This window comes from Antedon mediterranea, chromosome 7 (assembly GCF_964355755.1).
Source record: "Antedon mediterranea chromosome 7, ecAntMedi1.1, whole genome shotgun sequence".
NCBI lineage: Eukaryota > Metazoa > Echinodermata > Crinoidea > Comatulida > Antedonidae > Antedon > Antedon mediterranea.
The window spans coordinates 4732820-4745701 of NC_092676.1; the positions used below are offsets into that span (position 1 = coordinate 4732820).

The 12882-nt window shown below is 36.0% G+C and overlaps 4 protein-coding genes across 9 annotated transcripts in view; 1 reads left to right on the forward strand and 3 right to left on the reverse strand.

Annotated features, from left to right (window-relative positions):
- Nucleotides 1-12882, forward strand: part of LOC140054573 (X-linked retinitis pigmentosa GTPase regulator-like) — a 47727-nt gene that overhangs the window by 16215 nt on the left and 18630 nt on the right. The gene's annotated exons all lie outside the window — the stretch shown is intronic.
- LOC140054578 (nose resistant to fluoxetine protein 6-like) lies at nucleotides 1082-3659 on the reverse strand. The gene has a single exon (XM_072099622.1). The coding sequence runs from the start codon at nucleotides 3597-3599 to the stop codon at nucleotides 1401-1403; it is 2199 nt and encodes a 732-aa protein (XP_071955723.1). The 5' UTR covers nucleotides 3600-3659; the 3' UTR covers nucleotides 1082-1400.
- Nucleotides 5168-7860, reverse strand: LOC140054575 (nose resistant to fluoxetine protein 6-like). Its single transcript, XM_072099619.1, has one exon. It carries the CDS (start codon nucleotides 7826-7828, stop codon nucleotides 5468-5470), a length of 2361 nt encoding a protein of 786 aa, XP_071955720.1. The 5' UTR covers nucleotides 7829-7860; the 3' UTR covers nucleotides 5168-5467.
- LOC140054579 (nose resistant to fluoxetine protein 6-like) lies at nucleotides 8913-11759 on the reverse strand. Its single transcript, XM_072099623.1, has one exon. The coding sequence runs from the start codon at nucleotides 11298-11300 to the stop codon at nucleotides 9108-9110; it is 2193 nt and encodes a 730-aa protein (XP_071955724.1). The 5' UTR covers nucleotides 11301-11759; the 3' UTR covers nucleotides 8913-9107.

Below are 12882 nucleotides of genomic sequence, written 5' to 3' on the forward strand. Positions count from 1 at the left end.
AAATAAAATCCCAAAAATTATGAAACATAGGGGAAACTATAGATCGATAATTATTGGAATGTATGATCAATAGAAATTTTTTTCCCGCACCTGGCCTTTAATGTCTAGAAAAATTCAATTCCATAAACTATACCATAGAGCTTGGATAGTTTTATTAAGGTTAACAAGGCCATATACATGGCTGCAGTCGTGTGCTAAAGTTAGTGTTTACCGACCGACTGACCAACCACCCGACCGACATAGTGAGCTGTAGAGTCACGTTGCACGCGACTATAAAAACACCAGTTCACACTGAACACAAAGTTTCTGGCTACTCAATAAATGTATAATTCAAATGGCGCTCAACTCATATGTTGCGGTTTTTAAGTAAGCTAATTTTGACTTTGGGCCTCTTTTGCTCTCACTTTTTTTTAAATGGTCATATTTAGTATAAAAAAGGTTGCATAAATCATTCAAAGTTTCATTGAAATCCGGTCAAATTCATATAGTAGGTATATAGAGATTTAAATGGGCTTTAGTTCAGCAAAAATTCAACATACCTTTATTGAATTTGTGCTGTAATTCGTTGAAACACTTTATATTTTTATGTATGAAGTTTCATTCGTACAGTAGGTATGTAAATGAAAACTGGGATACTTGCTACAACCAAGGATGCCGAGCTCCGGATATCAAAGGTTCTATCTCTGGCTGTGACACGATCAGTTCCATTCCCCCGTGCGCCATGGAGAATACTACAGTACTGTTGGTATTTTCGCAGCCAGACATAAGATCAAAGTACTGTTATGATTTCCTATCTTGGCAATTCGAGCTCACTGTTGTTAGATTGCCTAATAGTGTCATAATAGTATTAAAGATCACCATTAAAAAATTTAAATTTTGAACGTCAAAATAATAATCATTGGTATAGTGTATCATATGTCTAGGTTGTCTGTTATTTTAAACTTCCAAATAAAACAATTAACTTCAGTAAATAAAATTATCTCTTTTTTATTAATTTTTAATTACCACATTCTTTCAACTTTAAATATAGTTAAGTATAGTTTTATCATTATAAAAGTATAAATTGTGTAACATAATATTTACTACTAACAAAACTTTTTTTTTCAGAAGAAATTAACATCATTTTTAATTAATCTTTGATAATAATAAAAATAGTAATAATAATATGAGCAATTGCTTTAAATAATTGGAGATGGGCAGGCTATGTTGCAAGACTCTATGACAAGATGGAAAATCAGGAAAACGGTTTGGCAACTAAGGATAAGGAAAAGAGGCAAACCCAAAATGAGATAGAGAAATGACGAAAACAACTTACTGGTTGAGAATAACAACAAAGTATATAGAGAACTTACTGTAGGAGGAGGGATATGTTCTGAAGTGTACTACTAAACTAACTGACATTAAACACTTCTATCACGATTCAACAATAATTTTTCAAGGGCCATAAATGGTGCTTCTATAGATACACACAAAATAAATGCTGCAGCATATGAAAGCACAATATTGCCAATGAAAAAGTAAACCAACAACAGATCTGTAAAATAGATCATATTGGGTAAAGAATAATAGAAAACAAACATTATTATGGGATGGAGAAGGTATGCACAGTAGTTAATTCGGGAAAGTGGTATCCAAAAGGACCAGGAGAGTAGAGAGTTTACTGGCCCACCGTATCCTGTGACACATGCAAATGCAACCCAAGAAAGAGCCACAGCCCATGAAAACCGACTGAGAGTAATGTACACAACTGATGCTGCTTTATTTAATTGGTCACCATGAAAGTTGCCATAGAGACCATAAACAACAGCAAGAGCAATACCAGTTGCAGCCATCCATCCCATAATAACTACATATCGAGGCATACGAACACGACCTTTATATTTGTACAAAATGTAACCAATAGCCATACCAACTAAGTATGTGGAGATACGAGTCCATGGCCGAACATATATTTCTGGAGTACCAAACGTTTTTCTCTCTGGATTAAGTGAAATAATACCTGTATAAATATCATATTTGATTGAAAGGCCAATTAAACTGCCGAAACATGCTACAAGAAGAGCACTCCAGAATGCCACGCCAACAAAGAAGTAGTGATACAATAGATAGATAACAAATGGACTTATGATGTAAAACTGCATATCGTTAGCCAGATACCAACTCCAGTCGACACACTCTTCCAGATTATTAGAAGGGTAGAGGTTATTGATGTATAAGAGATTTGTCCACCAGTATTTCTGACAGTATGACACCTGACTCTCCTCACCAGGGGCAGCATTTGGATCAAAAACAGATTGATAAAGAGGACCATTTGCAAAATGGGGTGCAAGAGTCGTAAAAATAAAAATTACCATCATGTAAACGGGAGTGAGTCGTAGATATCTGTGAACATAAAACATCACCCAGTTAAGCTTACCTCCATGATTCTGTAAATATTTAAGGGTTAAGTAAGTTATGAGCAAACCACTGAGAAAGAAGAAAGAATCAACAGAGAATGTAGCATTGCCCACAGCTTGAAAGGAGAACCGACCAACCACTTCAAGAATTTTTGTTAAATTACTAACCAATGTAAGAGAAAATATATATGTATGTCCCAACATGACCCACCATAAACTAATAACTCTAATACCATTTAAGGCACCTAGACTCTGTTCTCCTTGTTTGATTTTTAGAATCTTACTACCATTTATCAACAAGGAAAAACAGAGAAGAATATCTCCAAAAAGTCCTAAACTCATTCTAATCTTCCCTGACTCGTGTCCATGTGATGTATCGGTATTTGGTGTGGTTCCATTAGTTGTTGGCGTAGCATTGATGCTGTGTTTATCTGTATGATCTTCAGCTAGTCTTTCAAATCCATCTTGTCCACTTTCTAGCCTTCTTTTCCAAATATCATAAATTGTTCCACTTATTATCATTAGTCCAAAGAAAGAGAGAAAAATCAAACAAATGATAGCGGCAGCTGAATATTCTGGTACCTTGTTGCACTTAACATAAGAAACAAACAAACGACTATTTGGTTTTTTAGGTCCCAAGATTTCCATCAAATCACTGTTGCTGCAGCTGTCAGGAACACATATACCAATACTGGGAAGCATTTTAATCTTTTGACCACTCAGTCCAACAAGACAATATTCGGCTTTAAAATTGTCTTTTCCATCATCAATTTTCCGTGACTGGTTCAAACATTCGTCATAAAGTCCAAACCAATACTGCACATCACCTTGAATTAGACCAGCGGGGAGTTTACCGTAGGAGTCTATCATCATCAACGCGTAATGTTCTTCTTTCAAAAGATCCAATTGGAATGTTCCTAAGTCTTTACGACACTTACTTGAATGTTTGGGTGTCATTGTAGTTGGAATTTCCGTTGTTGTGACATTTGCTGCTTTTGTAGGAGTCTTTGTTTCTGCATCCATGACAGTTGATGTCTGCTCTGGAGTTTTAGTCGGAGTTGTCATTTTTACCGCATCATTTTCTGGTTCCAACACCTCTGAGTACGTCAACGGTTCTAGAATAAGCTCATCCACAGCTGCTTGCAATTCCTCTGCTTTTGCCTGGTATGAATTGATGTACCTTTGTTTGGCAATAAACTTCATCGCGTCTTGCTCGTTCAAAACAAGTTGTGGTTGACCACGACAAATATAACTGATAGCCAATATTAGGATGAATGGTATTCTTCTTGAAAGTTTACCCATAGTGCAAACTACCGTCTTTTTAATGCCCAAATTTTGCCTTCTTCTTGTAGAGCAATCTTTTGTGTACTGTGATGTTACATAAAATGATCAGCATATATTTAATGTTGGATCACATTGGACTTTGTTTAATGTACAAGATATCATTTTATCAATAATGCTTTCAGTTATGTGACACCTACAGTATACCAACCAATCAGGATTGTGTAACCTTATTATGCTATGTATTTAGTCTGTGATTTTAGGTACATAGTTTGACATTTATCAATTTTGTATTTCATAAGCAACATCCTTGGTTCAGAAGCAGGTCAATCATCCTTAAGGCTCGAAAATTAAACATTTGTTGTGCAAGATCTAACTAGCAAAATGAGCACCAAAAATAAAGAGGGCATACCTGTATATCTTTATAACTGTATATTTAGTAGGCTTATATTCAGTAGGCCTATATATTTTTTCAGTGACCGCTGTCTCTAGTCTCGCAGGCTTCCAAGTCTCCCAATAACCATGAAAGGTTCATTCGTAACATCCTCCATCCTCCTGTGCAATTTCTGATGATTGTTTTATGGATACGGAAAAAAACATCTTATAAAAGTACTAGGCCCTCAAAAGACAAAAAAATGCAGTTTCTGCCATTTCCATGTTGGGAATGATGGTGATTTGTAGGGAGGCGCTTACCTGAGGGCATAGTACATGGACTATACCATTTGTGGGTAGGGGTGTTCAATGAAAATTTCTACTTTTAGTTATATCTACTGTAGCTCTTCGAGGAGAAAGGGCTATTGTTGGTTTATCCAGGTAAGCTAGCACTTACAGACTACCAACACAACTGTTGCTTTGTGTATTTACTACAGATGGCAAGGCCAAATGCGACTCTACAGCATACTATGTCGGTTGGTCGGTCAGTTGTTTGGTCGGTAAAACACTAACTCAAATTTGAGCACGCGACTGCAGCCATGTATATATATATATATATATATATATATATATATATATATATATATATATATATATATATTTATGTATATAACCTTGTTTATTGCACTCTTTATCCTTTGATGTATCTTGTTTGGTAATAATGCTTTCATAAGTTTTCTCTTCAAAGTTAGAAATGTCTGCACACCAAATTGGCGCATGACTGTGCCTGCTCGACTGTCTGCGATAACCTCTTTTTTTATATGGCCTTGTTCTATTTAAGTGTGGTTCCCAATAACAACGCAACGCAGCGACGTATCGACGCAAAGTGCCGTATTGCGTAATCACAAGTGGGAACCAATGACGCAACAGTGCCGCAAACATCGCAGGTTTGGTTTTACGCAGGCGGGGCAAATAAAATTATTGGAAGGGCATTTTCTTACATTGTGTAGATTGCATTACGTTGCGTCGCTAGTGGGAACCACGCTTTATTGCATCATAACTTTAAAAAAAAACAAACAACAAGCTCAAACTATACTGTATTTAAAAGTTTATTTCATGATCATCAAATAAGTATATCAGTTTTAAAATTTCAATTAGAAATTTATTTATTTGTTAAAAATTGTTTACATGCAGTCGGAGAGTTTTATTTATAAGGGTTACAGTAAATAATAAAAATAATGGTAGACATACTGTATATAGAGCCTATTGCAATGTTTCTAAGCGCCGCACTTATCCTACCCATAGGGATGCATGCTGAATGCTGTTGTCGGGGTTGGGTTCTTGGCTGTAATATTCATATTCTCAATAACCATGATTTTATAAAAAGTTTTTTCCTCCCCCATTTAATTTTAATCTTCTTAAACACTTTTATCACGATTCAACAATAATTTTTCAAGTGCCATAAATGGTGCTTCTATAGATACAGACAATATGAACGCCGCAGCATATGAAAGCACAATATTACCAATGAAAAAGTAAACCAACAACAGATCTGTAAAATAGATCATATTGGGTAAAGAGTAATAGAAAACAAACATTATTATGGGATGGAGAAGGTATGCACAGTAGTTAATTCGGGAAAGTGGTATCCAAAAGGACCAGGAGAGTAGGGAGTTTACTGGCCCACCGTATCCTGTGACACATGCAAATGCAACCCAAGCAAGAGCCACAGCCCATGAAAATCGACTGAGAGTAATGTACGCCACCGATGCTGCTTCATTTAATGGGTCACCATGAAAGTTGCCATAGAGACCATAAACAACAGCAAGAGCAATACCAGTTGCAGCCATCCATCCCATAATAACTACATATTGAGGCATACGAACACGATTTTTATATTTGTACAAAATGTAGCCAATAGCCATACCAACTAAGTATGTGGAGATACGAGTCCATGGCCGAACATATATTTCCTGAGTACCAAGTGTTTTTTGATCTGGAGTCTGCGGAATAAGACCTGTATAAATGTCTAATTTAATGGAAATGCCAATTAAACTGCCAAAACAGGTTATAAGGAGAGCACTCCAGAATGCCACGCCAACAAAGAAGTAGTGATACAAAAGATAGATAACAAATGGACTTATGATGTAAAACTGCATGTCGTTAGCAAGATACCAACTCCAATCAACACATTCTTCTATAAGATTTGATGGATAAAGGTTATTGATGTACAAGAGATTTGTCCACCAGTATTTCTGACAGTATGACACCTGACTTTCCTCACCAGGGGCAGCATTTGGATCAAAAACAGATTGATAAAGAGGGCCATTTGCAAAATGAGGCGCAAGAGTCGTAAAAATAAAAATTACCATAGCATATACAGGAGTGAGTCTCAGGTACCTATGAACGAAAAACATCAGCCAGTTAAGCTTACCATTGTGTTTCTGTAAATATTTAAGGGTTAAGTAAGTTACGAGCAAGCCACTGAGAAAGAAGAAAGAATCAACAGAGAATGTAGCATTACCAACTGCTTGGAATGTAAATCGGCTAAGTACTTCAAGAATTTTTGTTAGATTACTAAACAATGTAAGAGCAAATATATATGTATGTCCCAACATGACCCACCATAAGCTGATAACTCTAATACCATTTAAGGCACCTAGACTTTGTTCTCCTTGCTTGGTTTGTAGAATTTTACTACCATTTATCAACAAGGAAAAACACAGGAGAATGTTCCCAAAAAGTCCTACACTTGTTTTTGTGATCTTCACTGTCTGGTGTGAATGTGACGACATTTCTTTACTTGATGCAGGAGCACCGTTAATGCTGTTCTCGCCTGTATGATCTTCAGCCAGTCTTTCAAAACCATCTTGTCCATTTTCTCTCCATCTTTTCAAGACATCATAAATTGTTCCACTTATTATCATTAGTCCAAAGAAAGAGAGAAAAATCAAACAAATGATAGCGGCAGCTGAATATTCTGGTACCTTGTTGCACTTAACATAAGAAACGAACAAACGACTATTTGGTTTTTTAGGTCCCAAGATTTCCATCAAATCACTGTTGCTGCAGCTGTCAGGAACACATATTCCAATACTAGGAAGCTTTGTCTTTCCACCATAAAGTCCAGCGATGCAATATTCAGCTTTGAAATTGTCTTTTTCATCATCAATTTTCCGTGACTGGTTCAAACATTCGTCGTAAAGTCCAAACCAATACGTAAAGTCCCCTTGAAGAAGACCAGGTGGTAGTTTACCGTAAGAGTCTATCATCATCAACGCATAATGTTCTTCTTTCAAAAGATCAATTTGAAATGTTCCTAAGTCTCTACGACACTTAGTTGAATGTTTGGTTGTCATCGTAGTTGGAATTTCCGTGACATTTTTTTTTGTAGAATTTGTCACAATTGACATCGTCGTTGAGTAGACAGTGACATATGTAACTGCTGCTGTTGTAGGCATATTAGATGAATTCTTTGTTGCTGTAATTGTATCCATATCAGTTGTTGTCAGCTCTTGAGTTTTAGTAGAAGCCATTGTTTGGAAATCATCAATTTCTGGTTCCAACACCTCCGAGTACATCAAAGGTTCTAGAATAAGCTTATCCACAGCTGCTTGCAATTCCTCTGCTTTTGCCTGGTATGAATTGACGTACCTCTGTTTGGCGATAAACTTCATAGCGTCTTCCTCGTTTAAAACAAGTTGTGGTTGACCACGACATAAAGAGCTTATAGCCAATATTAAGATGAACTGTATCATCCTTGGTAGTAGGGAATCCATAGTGGTACTGATAGTTATGCACACCTTTTGGCTTATTCTGTTACAAGACTGTAGATTAATCTTTTTGTGTAAAATATATTACATAAATCATCACAATAATGTTTAGTCATTGGTCACCTGGTGGGTCACATAGAGGGTCACACAGTGAACTTTGCTATCAACCATGCTTCTGGTTTATGTAATGATACCATAACCAACCAATCAGAAGCAATTAATTGTACACTACATGTGTTTACTCTTGTTGGTTTTAGGTATACTTTAGTTTGCTATCAATTTTGTATTACATAAACATCTTCCTTGCTCAACAGACTATATCTCCCTTCAATTCAATTAAATTCAATTTCATTTATTCATGGTCAAACACAGTAAAATATACTACATATGGTTTGAAATTATTTTCCAATTATTTACTTTATTTGAGATATAAAAACATAATTTGAAATCATCACTGGAAGCTAAGGTTCTCTATTAATTTGGAGAATTTGACAATCTGTGGCTCCATGGCTGTCTCTTACAACTCTCTTGAAATTGCATAAATTACACTTTACACAGTCTAGTCTATATTTCAATTTCTTGTCAAGCACAACAACAGAAAAAAAATGCAAGTTCAAGTAATATGTAGGTTTATTTCATGATCATTGTAAAGTACAGTATAAAGAAAGATTAGTTTAAATTGACTTATAAGTAATTAAAAACTATCAAGTACTGTACACACAGTACAGTGAGTACCATAAAGATGGTAGTGCTACCATCTGGTGGTGCATGCATAATCTTGTCCGTATATGTATCGCTGTACATCCTTTGGTATTTCATGCTTTGCTGTGATATTCCGAATAATCTGTGATCAATTTTATACCAAGATATTTCCCCTTAATTCCCAAGTAATATTAAACACTCTTGCTCATTTTCAATAGAATTTTTATCCAACACCATGAATGGTGCTTCTATTTACTAAAGATAACTGTAATAACCTTTTTAAAATGTTATTTTATTTCATCTGAATAACAACCTTCTAACTGAGGTGGCCGTCCATTCAGAAACATACCAAGATGCTCTAAAGGCCAATTTACGCAGATGAGCAGTAACGGTAATGAAAATATACAATCTTATGTTATTCCTTTTACACACAATGCAGAGTGGATGGGTGAATTCCACTCGGGATTGATACGGATTCTACGTGGGATAAGCTACGCGGTTTTCCGCTTGCCGGTACCACACATCTGTGTAAATTGACCTTAAGTAAACCAGAGAGACAAGAGAAAAAACAACATCCCAAATGTTAAACACTTTTCTCTCTTTTCAATAGTAATTTTTCAAGTCCCATAAATGGTGCTTCTACAGTTATTGATAACACAAATGCGGCCGCATATGCAAGTACAACATTAGCAACATAAAAATATACCATCAAGGAACCAGTGTAATATATAAAGTCGGGCTGTGTGTAGTAGAATACCATCATTATAATGGGATGAAGAAGGTATGCCCCGTAGTTCATCCGGGAAAGAGGTATCCAAAAGGACCAGGAGAGTAGGGAGTTTACTGGCCCACCGTATCCTGTGACACATGCAAAGGCAACCCAACCGAGAGCCACAGCCCATGCAAATCTTGAAAGTGTGATGTATAGAACCGATTCTGCTTCACCTAATGGCTTATCGTGGTAGTTGCCATAGAGACCATAAACAACAGAAACACCAATTGCAGATGCGAGTATCCATCCCATGATAACCGAAAATAGATTCATTCGTACGCGGTCTTTATATTTGTACAAGATGTAACCAATAGCCATTCCAACAAGAAATGGGGAAATACGTGCCCAAGGTCGTGCATACAATTCATCTGCAGTAAAATTTTTCTGTTGCAGATCATCAGGGATAAATTTGGTCGTGACGTTATATTTGATAGAAACACCAATTAAACTGCCGAAACATGCTATGAGAAGGGACATCCACATGACCACCCCAGCATAGAAATAATGATATAACAGATACACAACGAAAGGGCTTATTATATAGAACTGCATGTCGTTTGCAAGATACCAGCCCCATCCCAGACAGTTTGTTTGAAGGCTTGTAGGGTAGAGATTGTTAATGTACAGAAGGTTTGTCCACCAGTACTTTTGACATAAAGATACTTGGCTCTCTACACCAACTGGCTCTGGGTCAAACGCAAATGTATAAAAAGCGCCAGTCCCAAAATATGGAGTAAGAGTTGTAAACATGAAAATGACAAGCATGTAAATAGGAGTAAGTCGTAGATATCTATGAACATAAAACATCAGCCAGTTAAGCTTACCATCGTTTTTCTGTAAATATTTAAGGGTTAAGTAAGTTACAAGCAAACCACTGAGAAAGAAGAAAGAATCAACAGAGAATGTAGCATTGACTATTGCTTGAAATGTAAATCGAGTAATTGCATCAAATGGAGTGAGAATATTAGTGACTACATATATAGGATTTGCATATGAATGTCCCAATATGACCCACCATAAGCTAATTACTCTAATACCATTTAAAGCACCTAGGCTCTGTTCTCCTTGTTTAGTCTTTAAAATGTGACGTCCATTTACTAATAAGGAAAAACATAGAAGTAATTGTGAAAAAAAACTATTGTTTTCAGGCTCCTTCTTTCCATCTTCATTATCTTTTGCAGCAACCTGTTTTTTCTTTTGTTCCAGAACAATGTCATAAAGAGTTGCGCAAATCACTATAATGCATATTGTTGAAAGTAACGTCAAACACGCAATGGCAGATGCCGAGTAATCATAGTCCTTGCTACATACCATGTTTGCTACGTTATGTCTCGGTAAACCGCTTAACAAGTTTGTCACTTGATTTTTGTTGCAGCTATCAGGTACACATATCCCAACATTCAGTGTCTGGAATATAACATTTGGTGTGGAGTTTGTTAACGTTGCAATACAATGCCTACCGTTGAAGCCGCTTCCGTTTACATCCCAAGATCTTGACTGCGCCTGACATTCATCGTATAACCCAGGCCAAGTAACCGCTCCTTGAAATAAACCAGGTGGAAGCTTACCGTATGAATCAACCATCTTTAACGCATATAATTTTCCCGTCTGGAGGTCAGTTTGGAAGTGTCCAAAGTCCACTACACATTGCGATGGCGATGCAGACGTGGTGCTTCTTTCTGTTGTAAATACTGTATTCATTACACTTGTCGCATTGTCTTGGATGTCGCCAACGAAAACAATCTCTTTAATTGCAAATTCTTCTTCTTGTTGGATGTCCAATTCGTACCCACGTTGTTGATCAGCTGACTTTAGCATAGGCTTCAGTAAGTTGTCGTACACTAAAGGACTCATGATATCTTGAGCTCTCTTAAGGTTTGGCATGTATTTGTCCGGGGTTTTTAATTCTCCTATCCGCTGCTCATTGTTGACTGCGTGAAATTGAGCATCGCAACAAAAACTTGCAACTATTAAGAAAATTACTATATCATGCGTTTTCATCATGATTGAAAGCTTAGTTTATTTTTGTTATAACTTTGAAAAGTTTAAAAAACAGAGTATAATACTGCGCTACAGCATCACAGTACAGACAATAGCAGACTTCCTGCCTGAGATTTACAATACCGATTTCCAAGTTGAATTTTAAAGTCCATGTTTGCACTTGTTATACCATCATAGCTATTATTTAGATTCATTATTTGCACTACACTATACCATTATATCATAGCTGTACTTCATATATCAACAGTTGGTTTAGTGATCAAGTTTAGCCGCCTTTACTGTTTGCCCTTTTATGGGCATATTGTATGTATTATTTTGTGTAAACAATAAGCCAAGTTCCCTCTCTACGTTCAAAGGTAAAGATATTAAGTACATTCAAGTATATTATTTTCCTTTGTGTGATTGTAAAATGTAAGCATATTTTATTTACTTGAGACTGTCTGATAACTATAGCTAACATAACTTTAAAGCCCCATTCCCTACGTTTTTTAGATCTAATTTAAGATCACAAACTATATTTAATGTAAAAATAATACTATATGGTCCTATTGCGATAACTTTTTTCGTCTTTAAACGGTTAAAAATGTGAAAAATAAGCCGATTCTAATAATTATAGCGGCCCGCTATAAATCCCAAAATGCATTGCGCGCGGATTGATATTTTTGTTTTTCACCTGTAATTCGCCCACTTTTCGATCGATCGTGAGGCCAAAACAAATGGAAGACTCCTAACTTTTCAGCGAAAATACCGGGTTTTCCCCAATTTGTATCAACGGAGTCTGGCAAAAATAGAAAGACAATTAATACAGCAACTATACAACGTCAGGCTAGGTATATAGCTCGCGTACGATGTTCGTACGTTACCGATGTTTACCAGCTAGGCCTACAAAACTAAGCCTAGCTAGGCTAGGCCTAAGACCGTCCACGAGAGGTCGATCGCCGCGAGCTACTTAGGTAGTGCATTGTTTCTCACTTTTTATCATAATTTACCATAAAACGTACATATAAGACAAGGAATGACATGGTTTAATGTTTTTAAAGTGATATATATGTATTATTTTCCAAAAAACGTCCAAAATTGCAGGGAAGGGGTCTTTAAGCTCAGTTCCCACTAGGACAGTATGCAAGGACATAAAGTGCAACGCAAGCGAGTTGACTAATCACAAGTGACTGTTTGAATAATCCATTGCTTGTGATTGGTCAAATTACGTGCATTGCATCAAATAGTTCTAAAAAAATATAGCAAAAAAATACTTTTTAAAATAAACTCTGAATGTTAAAATGTTCTTAATAGTAGGCCCATTTTCATTATCATATTATCATAAGTCTGCTAATATAGATAGAAAATTATATTATCTGTCTATACTTCACTTCATTTGCTTGTTTATTACTTGTTTGTTTAACTTAATGGAAATTACTGTACTTATTGAAAAATAAATAAAAGTGGAATGAAAAATTTGTACTGTAGATCAAACACAAACAATTTTTATTTTGTACTGTGTTTTTATATAGTCTCAGAAATAAGTTTATTTGTGATGAAATAATATCTAGGTCAATATTGAATGGTTGGGAAATGTTCACGCTTC

Coding starts and splice junctions, on each gene's coding strand:
- LOC140054578 (XM_072099622.1), bottom strand. CDS start 3,599: ATGAAGTTTATTGCCAAACAAAGGTACATCAATTCATACCAGGCAAAA.
- LOC140054575 (XM_072099619.1), bottom strand. CDS start 7,828: ATGGATTCCCTACTACCAAGGATGATACAGTTCATCTTAATATTGGCT.
- LOC140054579 (XM_072099623.1), bottom strand. CDS start 11,300: ATGATGAAAACGCATGATATAGTAATTTTCTTAATAGTTGCAAGTTTT.